The sequence below is a fragment of the Pantherophis guttatus genome, chromosome 2 (assembly GCF_059756535.1).
Source record: "Pantherophis guttatus breed Tessera chromosome 2, ASM5975653v1, whole genome shotgun sequence".
NCBI lineage: Eukaryota > Metazoa > Chordata > Lepidosauria > Squamata > Colubridae > Pantherophis > Pantherophis guttatus.
In genome coordinates this window covers 149,199,278-149,220,318 of record NC_142064.1, presented here as the reverse complement: position 1 = coordinate 149,220,318, position 21,041 = coordinate 149,199,278, and the positions used below count along the sequence as shown (strand labels likewise).

General features: G+C 42.6%; 1 protein-coding gene across 11 annotated transcripts in view; it reads right to left on the bottom strand.

The window, feature by feature from the left end:
* The window catches only part of AXIN2 (axin 2), a 50,760-nt gene that overhangs the window by 13,676 nt on the left and 16,043 nt on the right, over nt 1-21,041 (bottom strand). For all 11 annotated transcript variants that reach the window (XM_034412667.3, XM_087887005.1, XM_034412668.3 and 8 more), the window contains 6 exons: nt 11,363-11,465; nt 6,959-7,099; nt 6,024-6,532; nt 5,585-5,776; nt 5,028-5,258; nt 3,963-4,058 (listed from right to left, as the gene is read on the bottom strand). In XM_034412667.3, coding sequence (XP_034268558.2) covers nt 3,963-4,058; nt 5,028-5,258; nt 5,585-5,776; nt 6,024-6,532; nt 6,959-7,099; nt 11,363-11,465 — 1,272 coding nt within the window. The remainder of the gene's footprint in view (nt 1-3,962; nt 4,059-5,027; nt 5,259-5,584; nt 5,777-6,023; nt 6,533-6,958; nt 7,100-11,362; nt 11,466-21,041) is intronic.

Here is a 21,041-nt window from a genome sequence, read left to right as displayed (position 1 = left end):
AATGGAGATATACAGTCTTTAATTATCAGCTTACTAAGACTGGCCAACTAGTTATTGTACATATTTGAAGTATAAATATTTTGAAAAGGGATTTGCTTAACAGGGCAATGATGTCTGCAACCCTTGAAGATTCAACAAAGCAATCCTACATTGTTTTCATGTCCAGATGAAGGGGACATGAGTCTGCAGCTGTAGGATTATCCCAACCCTCAATTATTGAATGCATTTGGGCAGATTGCTCAGACCCTCTGGCAACTTTTCTGAGAAAGAACTTTCAGCTACATCAGGAGACATATGAGGTGAATCCCATGTGGACTGATCACTGGAGCAGATCATGTGATGTACAATAATACAATGATACCAGCATTGCTTCAGCCATGGCCCTGTTTTACAAATGGATTTGTTCAGTTCAACTTCAACTTGATACTCCAGTTGGTTTCCCCATTCTTGGATCACCAATTTCATGTTGCTATAATTAATTAGAGAAGTGAGGGACAAATTGCACTCCTGAGTCTGCAAACAATCCTTAGACTAAAAATCCTTTTCAAGTGACAATTTGGTCCTTGGCACTGAGGGTGCCAGGATGATGGGGATGTTAAATATGAGATGTCAAAAACAGAAAGGAACAAGGGTTCTGAAGAAAGAGCCAACAAACATTCAATAAAAGAATCCTGAAACATGATAGAATTGGTAGGACCATTCACTGTTTGTTTAAGATCTACCTCAAGACCAAGTGGTCCTTGATGCAAAAAAGGTTGTGCTTGGTTCTTTAAAAGAGCAATGACAAATCCCGAGGCTGAATGAATTCATACATCACACTAAGCCATGGCTTGTTTTCTGTGGTTTTGGGATTAATTTATACATATCTGGGGTCCCACTCCAAGCTAGGGTATGAAAGAGAGGTTTATAAATCACAATGACTGGAGTTGAACTAACTAAATACCAAGCAAATAACTTTGTACAATATCTGAAACCAACTGGCACAACACTTCTCAGTCACTGTTGAAATGTGGATTCAGAGAATAAATATTTCTAAAGGAAGTGTTCCACTGAGAACACCCCCCCCCCCCATCATATTACATATAAATGCCTTGGCTAAGTACTGTCTAGAAAGCTTCAGAAAATTTATTTATTTTCTTGTGTTAATTTGTTATTAAAAATCCTCAATAGATATTCATGAAGATTTTCTGGGACTTTATGGGGAAACCCATAAAACTACTGGGTTTTACGTGATTTCTAACTGTCTTTATATATTAAGTTACTGACTATAGGTTTCAAATTCTACTTTATCAATGCCTCTATTGTCATGTACAACTTTTGCATTCCATATTAATTTTATGAAAATATTGGGTGAATTGTTACATGATCCTACACCAAGATTTCCTTATGGCTTGAATAAGCTCAAACAAACAAGAATAAGTCTTGCAGAGATACAAAATATTCATGGCTTATTTGACCATGACCAATCTCTGATTTGTCTTTTTTTTTTTAAGTTGGTTTTGTTTTACAATTCTGCGAGCTGACTAGGTAAATGGATGAAGCCCCCAAACAATCCAATAATAAGCAAGGAATCCATAAACAAACCAAGGGTTTTTTTGCACATATTTAGTCACAGCCACAATCTTACAACAACAAACCATGATTTCAAACTATAGACTACAAATAAATCATGACTCTTTTGCAAAAGTGAGTTATCCTTTTGAAGACCAAGATGAAAAGGCTTAATCTCTCCTAGACCTATTATACCTCTCATTGCGTTTCAATATGATAGCCCATTATATACTTTTGGACTCTATGCAAGAGTCTGGAATTAGAAACATACTTTTGCAGTGCTTCTTCTTCCTTTACCACAGTGGCCAAATTATTCAGTATCTACGTGAAACCATTAGTGAGATCATATGTCACCTGGAGTGAAATATCGCCATTATATACAGCATATCCATCCCAGGCTGAGCCAGAAATCCTGCAGAAGTCCTGTCCCAGGGCTTAGAGGTTGTGAGAGCCTGGGTGGGTCAAAACAAGCTTAAATTAAATCCCTGCAAGTCAGTATTGCTCTATGTCTGTGATAGGTCTGGCCTTATCCAAGTTCTGAGTTTGGCTCCAGAGGGAGTTATATTCCCCTAATAGAGGATATCTACAATTAGGGGGACCTACAGGAAAGTGGCAGGTGCAAGGTATGGCTAAGAAAGCTTTTGCCTACCTCTTGTTAGTGTGTGAAGTACAGGCCCATTTGAATTGGGAAACTCTGACTAAGAATATTTAGTGTGGGTCTGCCTCTGAAGATATCTCAGGCTTAGATACTACAGTTGTCCCAAAGTCCAGCAGCTAACCAGCAATATGGTCAATGCTGCAGGTGCCACATTGGTTGCTGATCTGCTTTCGATTCCAAGGGACCTACGAGGATATCCCTTCTGCGCATTCCTGTAGCAAGGACTTGACTTGCCAATGGTCTGTATCCCACATGAAGTGTGGGATACAGATATGTGCTTTCTCAGTGGCAATTCCCATTGCGTAAAACCCCTCACTTCCCTGTATATAGAACATACCCCAACCTTATACCCTTTGGAAAACTTCATATAGTTCAGCTGTTCTCCAGAGCTTTTGGGTGCTTATGGTGCGCAAGCTGCCTAATTAAAAATGTGGTTGATTCATCTTCAGATTGTTTAAAGTAGTTCATTTTCATCATCTCTGACCATTCGCCAAAGTGCCTGGAACTAAGCAGAGATTCCCGCAGATTCCCCTGATTTACCCCATTGATTTGCCTATCTCCTGTTCTCCACAGGTTGTATGTATGTATGTGTGTGTGGACAAAGACAGCAGTAAAGGGAAGAAATGAAAGGACCAACATTGTCTAAAGTTCCAGGATGGAACAGAAAAATATTTGTTTAATGGATGGCCCATATGGACATTTCACAGCTATTTAATTTTTTTGATAACACTGTAGGATCTCTATCTGAGTCTCCACAATAATTTACAATGTCTATTTCATAGGTTAGGGAAGCCTAAGGTCCATAACCCAAACGTTGAAAGTACTCTTTCACATATGTATGTGCCATCAGACCATTCTCAACTCCTAGTGGCAGCATAGATAGATTCTCTCCATAACCTTCCATCCCTAACCTGGCCTTTCAGATCTTCCAATTCACCTACAATGCCAAGGAATTGGCATATATATTCTATATATGCATTCCTTTACACCAAACTAAATTTAGAAAGCCCTAACTTGTGTGGAACAGCATATCAAAAGCTGCCACTGTTTTTCTATCTTGGACCTGTGGGGGGGCGGGCGGGGGGAGAGGGAGAAACAGAGACATGCCACATCTGTTTTGATACTTTGACACCACTGTCAAAGGGAAGAGAAAGCCACGTTCTGGTTCCACCTTGGGAACCTCAAGAAGACAGAACCTGTTGCAGAAATAAGAGTCTTCAGTGGCATGAAGACAAGGCCGTCTCTGAGACAAGCCAGACTTGGCACGTCTAAAGGTCACCAAAGGCTACTCTGCCATAATTTTCTCTTCCTAATTTGTTCCAAGTCTTTGTAGAGTGGTTTCAGGAAGCAAAAAAAAAGGGACTAGCACAGACAGCTGGCTTAAGGTCAGCCAATTAAAAATGAAAAGGGATAGTCATGTGGCTAAGCTTGGACTTCAAACATTACTCATTGCTTAAGATGCAGCATCTAAGAAAAAAAAACTTTAATTATTTAGACTCTAGCAGATTCCTTGTCAAAGAAGTACTATCCTGTAATTAGACTAATCCACCAATCTTTGTCCATTTAACTGGAATGCAAACAAAAAGAAGGGGAGAATTAGAGAACCAAGGTTTGAAAATGTTTGGTGTTCGCTATAGGCCTTTTTAATAAAAAGAATCCAAACTCCCTTGTAAATGCTCCACTTCCAAAGCAATAAAATTGAGTTTGAAAAAAAAAGGAATCAGCAGCTCTCTACTGTTTATATTGCACTTACTCTTCTGATGCCGTGTTTGTCGTGCAGAAAGGGCCGTTCCCTCCCGGTACTGAAGCCAAGTGGTTTCGATCTCTAAGCTGATTTGAAGTTGAACATCTGAAGGATTGGGAAATGGGAGAGGAAGGGGAAGAGATACAGGAAAACCATTAATACCTTCTCCAAATCCCATTTATGCGCTCAAGACCGATGTGCTGAAACGAGCAAGGAAATATTACACATACTAAAGCCTAAAGTATCTCAACATTATCCATAGACAGGCTAAAGCTTTAATCCCACCACTTAACTGGTTTCTGTTTCAGAAGCATTCATTAAGGAAACCAAACAAACCAGGTTAAATTGGAAGATTCGAATTGCTTTGACTAGAGAAATTACAATTTGTAGGGTGCATCCTGAATGGTAAGACTGAGACACTGATTGTTCCAAAACCTAAGAATCGCTTGATAGCGACATGGGCAAAAAATTCAATTTCATAAATAAATAAACCCATGCACCAGCTTGAGCAAGCCAAAAACCAACTCATAAAATGAAGCCAGTTTCAGCTCTTTTGTTTCATCTTTCAAAAATATCTCAAAAGTAAAGTTGAAAAAGCTTTAGGTTGGTGGGGCCAAATATGGATCCTTATCTTTCAATCCAAGTTTTATAAGCCTACCTCTCTATTTTAACCAAGTTACAAATTTGGGGAATTGTATGTTACTCAGTTTGAATGGAGTGGCTTAAAAGCCCAGTAACCAATACACAAACAACCATAAACAAATTTAAATCTCTCCTGAGGAGAAAGGGGCTTTATGAATCTGACCTCCTATTTGCCATTGTTCTAGCTGATCACCCTTACACGTTTAATCTGACTCTACATTTTGCAACACAATAGAGAATTTGAAAATATTCTGTTTGCAGATGCTTTTATTAGGCAATCTATGATTTTTACAGGCCTGTTCCAGAATATTCAGCCTAGCCTATCTTCAACAGGGACTGGATCTGCTTTTAGCAGACATCAACCCTGCAGCCCCGAGGGGTGGGGGGGTGGGGGGGGCTTCTGCTTTGACACCCCAATCTGTGGGAAGTTACCGTTGTTTCTGGGGCTTGGACACCTCGGCTAGCCTGCGGCAAGCTTCCTCCAGCTGGGCCAGTGTGTTGGGTGGAGTCAGTGGAGGCATGGCGGGATCCTGGACAAAGGGGTGGGCAGGTTGCACAGCCCGTGGGTGGCTGCTGTTGCCCCACTGGTGGTGACGAGCTGGACGCTCCCCAGATGCACCTCTAGTGGAGTCAGCATTGTAGGCCTTCTTCGTGCTTTGCGTGCTGGAAAAAGACAAGGGACCAAAAGGGCAAGGTTATAAAAGCTGAAATACAGGCCTTTCATAGCAGCTTCTGTTCTGTGCACTCTGGATGAGAAGAAAGAAAAAAGAGAGAGAGAGAGAGAAAAGTCTGTCATAACATGAAAAGGGATTTTTTTTTTGCCAAAAACATGACATTTTTGTGGTTTTTCTGGTTCTGCGGAACAGCTTTCATATTAAACCAGAGGAGCAAAAGAGCTTCATTTGTTTTTAGTGATTGTAAAAATAGACAGCTGTGTAATAGATAAATATTTACCAGGAGCAAGAGTGTTGCAGACAGCTGATATTTACCTATGGGGCTTGTGCTTAGATTGTCTTTCACTCTCCAACATCCACTGCCAGACATTCTGGGAGCGATCGGCTTCCCCACTGGGTAGCGGTATGCCTGGTGGGGCAGGGGGACCACCTCCTTCTCCACCTGGCAGGATGAGGCCATCCTGGAGCTTACAGTTCCTTTTGGGAAGGGTCCCAGTTCTGCTGAGGCTTCCATCAGAGAGAAAAGAACAATACTTAGTCTCTGGTGGCTAGTCATTACACAGCAAGAGTTCTGCTAAAACCTCATGCCCCAGTTGGATGGGCTTCTCCTCCCCGGTCCCATCTCCACTCTCCCCTCATCGCACCAACTCCCAGCAGTCCCTTTAGCTTTTAGACAAACAGGCACAATTCACCAAGTGTGGACCAACCCCAGCCACCCCAAGCCTTTAGAACTCTTCCCCAAGAGGAAACTCACCCAAATGGCTCCAGCTGAGCGACAGGAAGGTCCGCTCCCTTCGCGTGTCCTCTACATTTTGGATAGCAATAATAATCAGTGCCCCCAGCACACAAGCATTGGACCCGCTGGGCTGCCTCAGCTTCTATCTGCTCTTTCGTTTTGGGGATGGTGTGGTGGTGGATGTAGTGATGGTGAACATGCTTGGTGGTCTGCTTGGTAACAAATCCTTTGCTGAGAAGAGCACAAGCCGCAGGCACGGCGTTCTTGCCTGGGGTGGCTAGCAGGAACTTGCCCCCCGGGAGTCGGTCGGGGGAACGAGCACGAGGACTATGCCGCCCCATGCCGGGAGACTGACACCCGGGAGTCTTAAGCACGCGGGACAGGTGGTCGTCCAGAATGGCCTGAGGATCATCTTCGTAGCTGCCGGTGGGAAGGAGCGTGAGGGGGTGCTGCTGATGTTGCACGGCTACAAGCTCTCGGTTGCCCTGGGCAGCAACAGGCGTGTCAGAGATCTCCTTTTCGTCATCCTTCAGGACAAAATGTGAAGGACAATGACTCAATCAGCAGAGCTCAACAAGGAGTCCTCGTAAAGCTCTTCAGACATTATGCCTTCCTGCCCCTTGACAGATATCTGGGGCCAATGCCTAGTTACATAGATGCTGACAGAATTTGAGGCATTCGCGCGGATACCCCCAAGAGACCTCAGCTGGCAGCAAGCAGGCACAGCGGTATTGCTCTGGTTTCATTAGCTTGTGTGACTGCAGTGCCTCTCCACACCTGGCCCTCCTTCACAGAAGGATGACCTGAGCCAAGATTCATTCATTCATTCCCGCCCCCCTCTCATGCCTCCTTCTTCCTGCCCATCCTCTCGCCCACCCTCCCCTTCAGCAAAGGGGGAGCCACCAAGCAGGAACCCATGCAAAGGGAGCGGGGGTGGTGGTCAGGTTCCCTACCTCTGTGATTTGCTGCAGCCTCTCTTCCAAGCAATCCATGGTCTCTTGTTCTCGCTTGAGCTTTTCCAACCGAGAGATGAGCTCGGCTGCGAAGGTGGCAGGTTCCACGGGGGTCATTTCCTTGGGGAGCCGGTGGGTTCTCTACACAGAGCGGGGACAGAGACAATAAGCCAAGTTTAACAGGCAGCGCGAGCGAAAGCAGCTCAGTTCGAGGAGCAGGCTGGCTGGCTCCGTTCAGCTTGTTGTGTCTCCATGTTTGGATGAAAAGACGACCGCAACTAGGCATGGTCTGCTTTGGATTTTTATGAGCAAGTGCTGTGGCCTCATGGAGTGACATCTTCCCCAATAGCGTTTGCCTTCGGCAGGAGCAGTTGGTCGCACTCCGAGGAACCCTGCTTGTTCTCTCTGTAGTACAACCAGCCCATCAGTAGCTACTCTGAAGTAGAAAATCTTCAAAGACTGTTGTCAAACATCAAATGGAAAACTCAGAGGCGGGAGGGGGAGAGAGAGAGAGACTTTAACTCAAGGAATAAAAGTGGAGTATAAACAGAAAGGAGTTGGAAATTAAAATAAAAATAAGACGGGGGAGAAAAAGGGAAGGGAGCGGAGGAGGGAGGGAAAGAAAAGGAGTCAAATGGTGGCAGATCAGAGAAGGGCTGGTAATTTATTTCCTGGCTACACACTGGGCACCTTTGAGGTAGTGTTGTCTCAACAGTGTCCTGGATCTTTCTCCCTCTCTCTCCCTCTGTTCTTCTCCCCCCCTCCCTGCCCTCCATCTCTTTGTACAGAAAATGAAGGAAGCTGCTACGGGCAAACGGCGCTACACTGCTGAGCCTGGCTGCCTCCAGCAGATCTATCAAGGGAAAACGCAGCACCTCCAAATCAAGGCTGGAATATGAAAAGGCAAGCAAAAATCTCTGCCGAAAGAAGCTCAGGAAGGGGGGGGGAGGCCCCCTTCCACCCCATCTTTATTCTCCTCTCATCTCCCCCACAAGCACTCCCATTTCTTGCCTTCTTTGCCCTCCAGTTCTGGATACACAAACATACACACAATACTTTTTTTTTTTTGTTTGGGGCATTTTTTGATATTTTTTTTAAGGGGGGGTGCGGTGGCTGAACTGCCAAGGCTTTCACAGGCTGCCCATGAGGTGAGGTAGGGCCTCTCTCTCTCTGGTAACCACTTAGCTTCAGAAATGATGTGAGGGGAGAAAAAGGCGACTCTGCAGGAAATTGTCACTCTTACACAAGCTGGCTCTATTCAGCTCCCTGATCAAAGCACTGCCTTACAGAGAAAGTCGATTTGCACGCCCCAGGACAAAATAATCTAATTTACAAGCAGAAGCTATAGAGAACTTTTTTTTTTAATGGCAGAAGCAGAAGAAAATACTATAAACAAACATACCAATAAATAAATACATGGGGACATGCAAACCCTAGATACCAATAAAGGAAAATATTTGTAGTTCAAGGTTGAAATGGAGGTCCTTGGAGTTCTCTGAGCTTGGTTGTTTTCTTGCAGACATTTCAATACCCAGCTAGATAATAGCATCAGTGCTAGTGCCATAGACAAAGCATTGATGATGTTACCTAGTTTGGCTAATGAAACATCTGCAAGTAAACAACCAAGCTCAGAGAGCACCAAAGCACTAGAGTCTCCAGAGGTGTCAAACTGGTGGCCCGCGGGCCGGATGTGTCACGTGCAGGCCACACCCACCCCAGCTCCGCAAAGGGAAGAAGCGCCACGAAACATTACGTAACGGCAACGTGCCGCCGCGGGTTTGACACCCGTGCCCTAGACAATCCCCCTCCATCTCAGAGACATATAGTATTTCACCTGGAATTTCTCATCCCTTAAGAGAACAGGAAGTTGAATTTGCTTACATTAATCACAAGATAAATTTAGAACATAGAACTTCATCAGAGTTGGAAGGGACCTTGGAAGTCTTCTAGTCCAACTCCCTGCTCTAGCAAGAGACCCTATACCATTTCAGACAAACACCCTCAAATTTGTGTCCTCCAAGCACATGGGCTCCCCCAGCCCCACATCACTGTTTCACTACATTGACTGGGGATGATGGGAGCTGCAGTCAATTTTCCCTACTAGGCTGGAGATGATTGATGATGGCCAACATATTAAGGAGACCCTATGCTAAAGTAAGCTGCACCACAAGAATTACACAGCATATCACCCTGAAACCCTCTGTACTTCAGATGAAAAAAGAACTCAAATTTCCAAACAAGCACTATTAGGTTAACTGCTTGCAAGGAAGCCAACAAGCAAGAAGACCTAGGATGGGGGCGGAATGGGAGGTGAGGGGAGACTTTTTGGTACAAATCTCCTTTTTCCTTTGAAGGACCTGGGAAATCTTTCTTCCTGCCTTAACAGTTGCTAATAGTGGGGGAGAAATCCTGGCTCTGCTTAAACAAATAGCAGAAGGCCCAGTGACTTCAATGAGAACATAATTCCTCCTGGTGCGTTTCTCACTCTTTGACATCCCGAAGCAGAAATAGCAAATGAAAAGCATTAAAAAAAAAAAAACCCTAAAATAAAATAAAGCAGCTGTGGAAGTTCACAGTGAGACTTCCCCCTCTTTCTCTTACTATCCTCAAGTCGATCCATCACATGGTTTAACAGAGGGAGGAAGCAGGCATTTTAGAACAGTTCTGCAGCAGCAAACAAGCAGGATAAAATAAGCCCAGTTCTACCAATCATTCTATTCACGAATGACACACATGCAAGGCAGTCCTCATGTCAGACCCAGAGCCTTCGGGAAAGGAATCATCCAGGCCAGTCTTTGGCTAGGAATTTTGGAATTTATCGTCCAAGACATCTGGCGGATTCAGCCAACAATCATCTCAGCCCAACATTTCCCCACTAATAGCTGCGAGCCAGATGCTCCCAGAAACTCCCAAGCTGGGTCAGGAGTCCAAGTCATGTTTTAATTGATCTCATCTTAGGGCAGATTCTAAACCTCCCCTGTAGTTGTTCTCCATAGCTCTAAAAAAGAGAGAAGGGGAAAAGCTCTCTCTCTCTCTCTTTTTTTTTTAAAAAAAGAATTCTTATGTTGTATTCTATGGAAGTCCACTTACACAGGTAGTCCTTGACTTACAACCATTCGTTTAGTGACCGTTTGAAGTCACAATGGCACTGAAAAAAGTGACATGACTGTTTTTCACAGGCATCCCTGTAGTCACATGATCAAATATTGGCTGCCTGACAACTGGCATGTATTTATGATGGTTGCAGTGTCCCAGGGATCATGTGATCACCTTTTGCGGCCCTCTGACAAGCAAAGTCAATGGGGGAAGCCAGATTCACTTAACAACCATGTTACTAACATAACAACTGTAGTGATTCACTTAACAACGGTGGCAAGAAAGGTTGTAAAATAGGGCAAAACTCCCTTGTCTTGCTTAGCAGTGGAAAGTTTAACCTCAATTGTGGTCAATAAGTGAAGGACTACCTGTATATCAGTTCTTTCTCTCTAGGCGCTACCCTATTTCTCTTTATCCCACCCTCTCAAACAGCAAAGAAGAGAATTAGTCCTCAGAAAAGGGTGCAGGAAGGGATTGTCAATCCCCCCACACCAGAGCTTGGTGCCCAAAAGGCTGGCCTAGCACAAAGCAGATTCCTAGATCAGGTATACTTTGAGTAGCATTTGGACCAACATCCACCAGAGCAAAATGAACTTCTCTGTGGCGGATAAAACAAATCCGATATATCTAAGCAACTTTAGTAAAACAGGTGGGAAGAGGAAATGAATACTATTTTAGCATTTTAGGAAATTAACTTTCCAGTTATCCTTACAACAGGGAATCACAATCTCTTGTCATTCTTTATTTTACAATATTCATAGCCTATCGCCATTCTGCAAGACTCCGGGTCAAAGACAAGCACATAAAGCCCAATACAAACAGATAAAAATGGTATTACAGGTAGTCCTTGTTTTATGACTGCAGTCGGGACCAGAATTTCCTTTGCCAAACATTGTGGCTGTTAAGTGAGTTGTGCCTGATTTCTTGATCTCTGTCGCCAGGGTTGCTTAGTGAACCACTGCAATTGTGAAGTGAATCCCCCATTGATTTTGCTTGTTGGAAGCTGGCTGGGAAAGTCATAAATAGGAATCACTGGGACACTGCAATCATGGTATAAATACATGGCAGTTTCCAAGCGCCCAGATTTTGATCACACGACCGTGATAGTCATAAGTGTGAGGACCTTAAGTCGCTTTTTAAATTGCTGATGTAACTTTCGAATGAACGTTATACAAATGATTGTAAGTCAAGGACTACCTGCATTCAAAACTATCGATCAGCATCCTAGGCGGCCTTTGAATTCATTCATCTATGGGCCAAAGGAATGCATGCTTCTTAAAATGCTTTGTCAACTCCAAAAGTACTTACCGGAAAGTGAGGTAGAGAAACTTGCCCATTGGCCTTGACGCTACGATGCATTTCCCTCTGGAGCTGCTTCTTGCTCCCGATTCTGTAAGGAGGGATCCCATCACTACACATGAGAAAAGAAACAATTATAATATTAGGTTTAGAGCTTGTAAGTGTTCAACTGCATCAAGAGCCAGTGCTTTGGAGTTTTTCTTTTAATGAGAGGCCCTCCATTATATAGATGCTTAGAGAGAGGGAAATATTTTGTTTTCTTTTAGAGAAGGCCCCACAGAGACCAGAGCTAGATTTATAAGCAGAAGCCAAGCCTTCAGAATTCCAAGCCAACCTCTGTTTTTTCCCTTCTTCCCTATTTAAATTCAACTGAGCTATAAATGTTTTTCTACTGGGGAAAAAAAAACAGGTAAAAGAAGAACATCTCTGTTTGTTAGAACCTGGAACCTGGTTGCTAAGGCTTTCTCCCACTTCTTTATTATTTTTTCCCCCCTCGACTTTAAATGCGAGTGGTTTCTTAAAAGTCACAATTCAAGGTGAAAATCCCTGTTTTTGCTTGCATCCCGGCATAATGCTAAATGGCACGTTAAAATAGAAAAAAGCAGCAGCAGGGATTGATTGATGGCACTTCTGTCCCTTCCTACATGCAATATTACAGGTCTTTCCAGTGGTGCAGTCTGAAATGCCAAGTACTTTAACATAAATTGTCCCTGTAGGAAAAGCCAGTGTAATCTATAGCCTTTTAGAAAGGCATCCAGGGCTCTAAAAATAGGAATCTTCAAATGAAGACATGGAATGTTTTTAGAATAGTCAAGTTACTCTCCACTCACCTCTTCACTTTCATTATTTTCAGAGAGAAGGAAAACAGTTCACTAAATTTATGAAGTAGCTTTCACACTTAGCGCTTGAATGCATGCGCACTGATGGATTGAGAGGCAGATATGAGCATGCGAGCACACACACGCAAACAGACAAATATAAACTTTACATATACATCAATTATTTATTTGTAAAATATAAATAACTTTCTCTAGAAGCTCCTAAGGCAGTGCTGTCAAACTCCCAGCCCATGCGTCACGTGCTGGCCACGCCCACACCCAGTTTAGTGAAGGGGGGGGAAAGTCCCTATACGTCATGTGACGCCGCCATGATGTGAGTTTGACACCCCTGTCCTAAGGCAATAGATGCGGTTCTCCATCCTCCATTTTTCCTCTTTAATAATCACCCTGCGAGGTTGTGATTGAGTTGAGAGACAATGACCAGTTCAAGGTCGCCCACCAGCTTCCATGGTTGACCATGGACTTGAATGTGGGTTTCTCTAGTCCTAGTCCAACATACGGGTGATCCTCAACTCACAGCCACAATGGAGCCCCAAAATTTCCATTGCTAAGCAAGACAGATTTTAAGAGACTTTTGCCACATTTTATAACCTTTTTGCCATGGTTGTTAAGTGAATCAATGCAATGCTTAAGTTAGTAACATGGTTGTTAAGTGAATCTGGCTTCCCCCCCCCATTGACTTTGCCTGTTAGAAAATTGCAAAAGGTGATCACATGACCCCGGGAGACTGCAACCGTCATAAATACATGCCAGTTGCCAAGCATCCGAATTTTGATCACGTGACCACAGTGATGTTGCAATGGTCGTAAGTGATCATAAGTCACTTTTTCAGTGCTGTTGCAACTTTGAATGGTCATTTAGTGATAAATTGAGGGCTACCTGTTTTAACTATTCCATCACCTTGGCTCTATATTATATGCATACTGTATGTAAGCATAATGAACAAATGGTAGGATAAATCAATAGTTTATGCAACTTTAAAAATCCTTGAAAGAAGAAGGAAGTGATTACATACACACATGTGTGCGCATGTGTGTGTGTGTGTATGTGTGTGTGTTTGGTTGAAGGCTCCATTCAGATTTTTAAACCCCCAGTCATGGAGGTCAAAAATTATGCTGCCATTCAGAATGCTATTATGAATACTTCACTGTTGATTATTTCAATATGAAGAATGGAAACAAGCTAAAATCCTTATTATGAAACCTCCTACCCTTTTATTCCTTAACCCAGATAATATAAACAGATGGTTTTTAAAGGCAAGGTATGTAAATCTAATTAAATCCAATTGCATTTGTTTCAGTATAAATATATTGTTGCAAGGGCCTGTTGGTAAAACAAGTCAGATGAAAAAAAAATGGCTTGTCTCTGGGAAAATATTTTCTGAGCCCAGATCTGCAGAATTTTGAGGTGGAAAAGACCATTAATTCTCTAAGCCAAGTTGAGCCACTGACAACTTTTTTAGACCATGTACCACCCCAAACCTTACACTGATTTGGGCAACCATTCAATGGCATCCTTGCCTTGGGTTGAGACTACATATCTCATCCTGGTTGAGTTTCTAAGAGATGTACCAGTAAATCTCAACAAGACTGGAAAGCAAAGAGGCTTGGGTTCTTGGTTTAGAATATTTTAACCAGGTCAATACTTTTCAGACTTTTCCTTCAAACAGACCATGATCATGTTCAAAAGCGTCTGAGGCCCACCACATAAACAAGGGGTCAGAACTTAGTAAACATAAGTCTCTTCTCAGTTGGCTCCATAGGAGCCCAACTTTAAAATTACTACTAAAGGTTTATTGTGCAACCTTGTCAGATTTTGAGCAAGACCAATGACCAAAACCTGATCCATTTTTAAAAAATTATTTTCTGCTGCACAGGGGACCACCTATGCTTCCCTTATGGATCTCGAGCGGTTCCCAGATCACATCTAAAGAACCACTGGATCCCAGAACTTCATTCTAAAGGAATTCCTATCTTAATAATGATGCATCACCCAAACTTTCATATATTCAAACCCTGCTCCATCCCTCAAAAGAGATCCATGTTGTTTTTGCCTATGCAAAACATCTGATCCTCAAAGGTTCATAGATATGAGTAAATCTATGAACTAGGACAAGATATTGTGTAACCTCTGTATCTCTCAGCTTAAAGGGAAAGTGCTTAAGGGAAAGTGAACTGCATTTACCATTCTGAGAGGTATGAACTAATAATGTGCCAGGTTATGAGAAAATTGGGAGTTTGCTAGGTGATCAGGCAGAAAGAAAAAACAGCCCCCAATCAAACTCATTCTCCTGCTTCCCAATAAAAGTTCATGGAGGGATTTGTGGTCCATGTTAATGACTTCGCAACTCTCAACTTTCTATCTGAGATAAAGACAAAATGTTCATTCTTTTCTCTAAAGAGAAAACTGAAAACCTCCAGAGTAAAATCATTATATGGAAATACTTAATGAACAAGCCTGCAATTTTCATACAACTTCCTTCTCAGAAATATGACTTGAGTTTTTTTAATTTTTATGCACCATGATTCTAAAGAAAGCCATCCTGGCTGGTGTCATCACCAACAGGAAATCACAGGATCACCAGGCCGAATAGGGGAAGATGCCTATTGCAATCAGTGATCTCATGCAAATATTGTCCAAACTGTTAACTTAGTTTGGGTAGCACAGAGGGTATAGAAAGGCAAGATCTTTCCTCAAACTTGTGGATCTCTTTTCCTCAGAATACCTCTGCTCCAAATGTGATGCGTTGGGTACAGTTGGTTGTGATCAGGGCAATATTTTTTAACACATTTGCTGTTCCATTTGCCTCCAAGAAACAGGTAAAACCAAGCTGAAGGCAGGTGGCACAGTTCAAAGATCATCTCAAACAGAAGGCACTAAGTCCTCTGAAGAACACGCAATGCAACTAGAGCTTCTAAATGTACAACATGCAAATCACATAGTTGGAAGGGACCTTAAGAAATGGTCTGGTCCAACCTTTGACCCAGCACAGGATCCCCAGCAGCATCCCTGAAAGGTGACCAGAAAACCTCTGTTTGAAGATCCCCAGCAGAGGGCCATTTCCTATTTTGTGTGGCCAATCATGCTTTTGAACCAGTTCTTTCTCCGCCTAGCCTTTACTTGGGCAACTCCATTTTTTTCCTCCACAGTATAAAATTCCTGGGAGTAGATTGCAGATTCAGTCATAGCAGCAAACTACAGTTTACAGAATTCACTCATCGTGCTAATCCATTCCGTGATTTGTTTAGGTTTTCACTTATTTTCCCCCATTTCTCTTCCTATGTGATATACAAAAGAGACTTAACTTGCTAAGACTCTTAATGTAAATGAAAGAGAATGCTAGCGAATGCAGATATTGGTAGTGAGCTGAGTGAGCTCTCTATATTGTTCAAATTCAAAAAAACTTTCCATGCTTTTACAGACATTTCATTACCTGGCTAAATAACATCTTCAGTGAAGATATTACCTAGCTGGGCTATGACACATCTGCAAGAAGGCTACCATGCTCAGAGAGCACCAAGGATTCCAGAGTTCAACCCTAAACTGCATAAATTTGCTTCGATTTGTAATAATTAAGTTATTCATTATTCATATGACGTTCTACCACGTCATATGCTGCAGTTATTGTTTTCAAGCACTTCAGAAACAATGTACTTTTTGAAAATACATATCCATGGATTAGTTTTGTGTTTGCAGCGGGCTTGACAGTGTTGAAAACTAACCATAATGGCAGAGTTCACACAGCACCTAACAACTAACTTGATGGGCTTCTAGTTCAGTTTGTTGGGTGAGTACAGTGTGAGTGCAACAGGACCTGACCCTGTTCTATAATTCCACTTCGCTAACATAAATATAAAACTGAAGATGCATATTTTTCTTCCCTGTTTATTTCTGATTTTTAGACGATACCGTTGATATTTTACCTGTATTATTTATTCCATGCAAGCCATCAACATTTTTTTAAAGAAATTCTGGTACTGTAGAAATATGTTTAATAAATAAATAAACAAATAGCAGGTGTATTGGTACAACATACTAAATCGCCATCTGTGAACTATAATCTGTAATTGCTAATCCAACATCATACCATACTCTGTTTTAGCATGGTCTGTGAACCAGGCCATTACTCAAAGCCATTTATGGTTTGCTTTGGCTTAGACAAACATATTGTGGTTTGTTAACTGTGATGTACAATATGATTTATCCACAGGCAATAGGCAATGCCAGTTAATAAACCCCAAAACTATGTGCAGGAGAGAAAAGGAGGTGGGGGAACTCAGGTATGGCATGATAATATACAGCTGTTAACACAGGCCCAGATTTTGTCCTGAAACTGGAGTTTGGCACAAGGTTTTAATGCCCCATCTCCCATGCTTCTCTGTGGGAGATTATCCCATTTATGTTTCAAGAGCTCAGATGCTTCTAGCCAAGTTGGCTGCAGAGAAGAAACCTGACACTAACCACAGCATCACATTCCTCCAACCGCTCAGACTTATGCTGGAATACAGCCTCTTTCTGTTGTGATGTTACAACAGTGATGTCTACTGTCCTCTCTTGTGGAAAAGCCAGCTCCCTTCCCCAGGCTAGCCTACCCTTAAGTGGCAAAGGACAGAAAAAGCCTGCCATCCAATTTTCTTTGTGTGGGGAAGGGCAACATTAACATAACAGTCAATTACCAATCTAGTTGGCTCCTTCTGTGCTGGGAAAGTGGGGGCGGGGAGAGTGGGCTCCTTTTCCAAAATGCCATCAGTCAGCCCTATGGCATCCTTGGGGTAGGCTAGGAGCTCTCTGGGCTCCTTGAGCCCATTAAGATTTAATTTCCATAATTCCTAGCACGCACCACACTTGGTGCACTTGATGTTAAGTGAATTTTGCCCCATTTTGCGACCATTCTTGACACAGTAGCTAAGCGAATCACTGCCGTTATTAAGTGAATCATGAGGTCATTAAGTAAATCCAGATCCTCCCCCATTGAGTTTGCTGGCTGGGAAGGCTGCAAATGGTATTCACATGAGCCCAGGATATCTTAAATACATGTCAATTTTCATCCTCTGGCCTTGGGGATGCTGCAATGGTCATACATCTGAAGACTGGTCATAAGTCATTAAACTAATGGTCATAAATTGAGGAATACCTGTAAACCACTTTAAGCTCCTAAAGAACATGTGGGTATAAATCAAATGACTAAATGAAGCCCTTGTTTCAAGAATTGCTTTAAACAACAGAATGCATGGCTAAAATACCTGCCCTAAATTGGGGGGCCCATTTATTTCTTCCTTGACCCCTGTTTTTGGTAACTTTTTATTTGATGGGAAGTCCTGGAGAACCTTCTTTTGTGACATTCATTGATCTGATTTAGACCTTACTTTTCATTGAGGAGCTCAGGATGGTGCTGCTCCTCATCACAACCTTGTGAGGTCCATTGGGCTGAGTGCGAGCCACTAGATCCACCTCTCCAGAGAAGCTCTTGTGACAGAAAGTGGATTGAAACTGTGCTCTCCCTACTCCTGGTGCAACACCTTTACCATTATACTCCACTTAAGAAAGAACATACTTAATATAGTAGCAATTCTTGAAACAAACTCATGGAAATCAAGAATTCCCACTAAGAAAATGTGGGAATGTCCAGTTGCATACATTGTGAATTTCGCTGGGCTTATCTCCATGAAAACTTTTTAAAGACTGCACTGTGATAGAGTTGATCTCCAAATAAACCAGAATTAAGAGCCAGGCAACAGTGGAACTTTGGGTTAGATTAAGCAGCCCATCACAAATGAATTTACATTGGAGGTAGACGTAAAAGGGAGTCCCATCAAGCCAAGGAAAGCCTTTCCCATATTTATATTTGTGCTGCCACACAAGCTATTACACAACTGTGAAACATCACAAACACCTCTTAATCTTCAAGCTCCAAGACATCAAGACATTAAAAAGCCATCATCCATCTATGGCAGACCAGATGCCACTCCAGATATCCTCTGGAAGAACACACAACATTTGCCTCTTTCAAAGCAACAATTTGACTGCATTAGTTTTTCACCTGAAATGTCTCTTCAACCAGAGAAAGAGAAGACAGCTCAAATCTCTCAAAGCTATTAAATCTGGCAAAAATATTGAGGCGGAGAGAGAAGAAACTATTTTTTTAACCAAATCCAAGGTATGAAATTTTTACAATTTCAAATCATACAACTTAGAACAGGGCCTCAGTTAAGCACCCCCCATGCCGCTTGTCAAAAACTATCCTATGGACCAACAGAACTTTACAACCTACATAAAAACAAGGTAGACGCATCTCAGCCTAAAACGAGATAGACACATCTCAACTTCATGGAGCAGAGCGAAGAACCTAAGCTAAAATAATACAAATGAGAACAATTAGGGACAGAGAACTGGGTGTGTTTTAGTAATAGGGTGAGAGGGAAAAAATCATGAGTAAGTATTAAGTGATCCCATACAGGAAACACCTGGGAATCAAGAGTGTGTAGAGCATTAAAGCAGTAGTGGGTTTCAAATTGGGCCGCTACCGTTTTGCTTGCGGGCAGGCACTCACACACACGTGCAACACTTCTGCCCAGGTGGATGGGCGGAGCCTCCCGCCGCTGCTGCTACTTTTTCACCGATCTGGGGCGAACTGGTAGCAACCCACCCAGGGGTGAAATCCAAAATTTCTCCCTACCGGTTTTGTGGGTGTGGCTTGGTGGGCGAGGCAGGGGAAGGATATTGCAAAATCTCCATTCCCACCCCACTCCAGGGGAAGAATACTGCAAAATCTCCATTCCCTCCCCACTCCTGGGGGAAGGATATTGCAAAATCTCCATTCCCATCCCACTCTGGAGCCAGTCAGAGATGGCATTTGCTGGTTCTCCGAACTACTCAAAATTTCCGCTACTGGTTCTCCAGAACCAGTTAGAACCTGCTGGATTTCACTCCTGAACCCACCACTGCATTAAAGTGTACATGAGTTGCTGTGTGTGTGTGTGAGGCAATCTTTATGCTTTCACACAACAGGGCCTGGGAAAAAAAAACCCAGACTGAAAATATGAAAAACCTCTTCCAGTTTAGAAAGAAAATGCCGGATAGGGAAGCCATGGGGGTCTCTGATTATTCAATATAAGACTGCGTCTTCTTTTCGCCTGTTATTGGTTAGCCAGCAGGATACTCAGCCATAGAGGTTGGGGGTGAGGGGGCTTAATGATTCATCTTGTACTGATAGATTGCTCTGATTTTTATTATATATATTTTAACTAACCTAAATCCTTATCCATAATACTTGGGCTTTTAAAAAACCAAACAAAACTTGGTTTCATTATATCTCATTTGGGAATATCTTGGTGGTTGAAAAGGGGGCCTTCTCCCTAATGAAACCTTAGTGATATGAGGCTATCGGCCCCGTCTGTATCATTTTGTCCTAATTCAATGCTCCTTGTCCATCCAGGTAGCCCCTCCAATTTTCCCCAGTGTTTGGAAGACTCCCCAACGCAGCAATTTGGAGAAATGAGGGATCCCCTGAATTGGCTCACTTAAGAACTGCCTCTATCTTGGAACAAGCTGTTAATTGAACTTAAATAAAAGGCTCAATGAGTGTCATGTTAGGAGGGGGCATTCCTTAATAGCCCGAGAAACAGAACTGGGTATCCTAATGAGGATTTGAGCATTTTTTTTGGTTCGTGAATATTTAAAATAAAAGAGCACTGGAACAAGGCAAGAATTGATAATGCATTCGTGCGAACGAGACAGACAGCTGCTTCTCAAATTTAAAATTAGGGTAGCCAAAGAAGCCAATTAAGGCACAGAGGAGAGAGGACTCATTTTGCCCTGGGGATATTTATTTTGGTTTCAAGCTTTCTTTCAGCCACACATGCACCAAACAGCCTTGGTGGTGGACTTCTAACATCCCCACAGGTTTCTCATCTGAAAAATAGGCAGCCACGAAATAGGCAGCCACGAAGGCAAGGAAGACAGAAAAGTCAAGCCTTTAAGATAAGAAGACGGTTTGGTAAATACGTTGGGGTTGATTTCAAATCTGTCTTAAAATCTATTGTAAGGCTGTTATAATCCTCAACTAGAAGAATCCTATAGATGCCACGCTCGCTCGGCCACTTGAAAGTAAGATGAGATCTGAGAGGAAGGAACACCAAATGTTCCTGCCCAATGCTCGAATATTCGAAAGCTTTTTACATCAATGGCCTCAAAAGTGGGACAGTGTTTTTTGGAAGATGACAAGATGACAATCATGTCAGTCCACTAGCTTTCTCCTTCTTGCCCCTGCCTGCCTATGTGTGTGTGTTTAAATCTAAGTCTAGAATAAAGAACTGCACAATTTTAGGCAGCAAGGAGCACAGTTTAATTATAAACATTTTAGCTAACCACTCTGGGACTAAGCCAATCTGTTTCTGGGGAAACACTAGTTTTGAAGTCTCCTTTCCAGTCAGCTGCCATTTAAGCTGAGCCAATTATCTTAGCCTTTTGACTTAGATGTGCCTGACCTAACTTGAATGTAGTTTTACTGCTTCTTTTGAAATCTCAGGCTTTGGCGCATATGCATTCACTCCCATCTTCATTTGGCAATGGCTGTGGAGCACAGCCTCTGATCTTGCCAACATCAAAAGCCTGGTTTGTAAGATAAGGTAATATTTGAAGTTCACTCAGCAGTATTCCCCTGGGTCCAAAGTAAATCCATAAATAAGATATAACCAAATAATAAGACGCTCCCTTTTCAGCTCTCTTTCTTCTCTCTATTTCCTTCCCTCCAATCAAGACATGGAAATTGGAGGTGCTTTGTGGTCGGCACCAAAAGAGCACATGAGCAACCAAAAACGTCGCCAGGATCCTTTTGAGATTAACTGCAA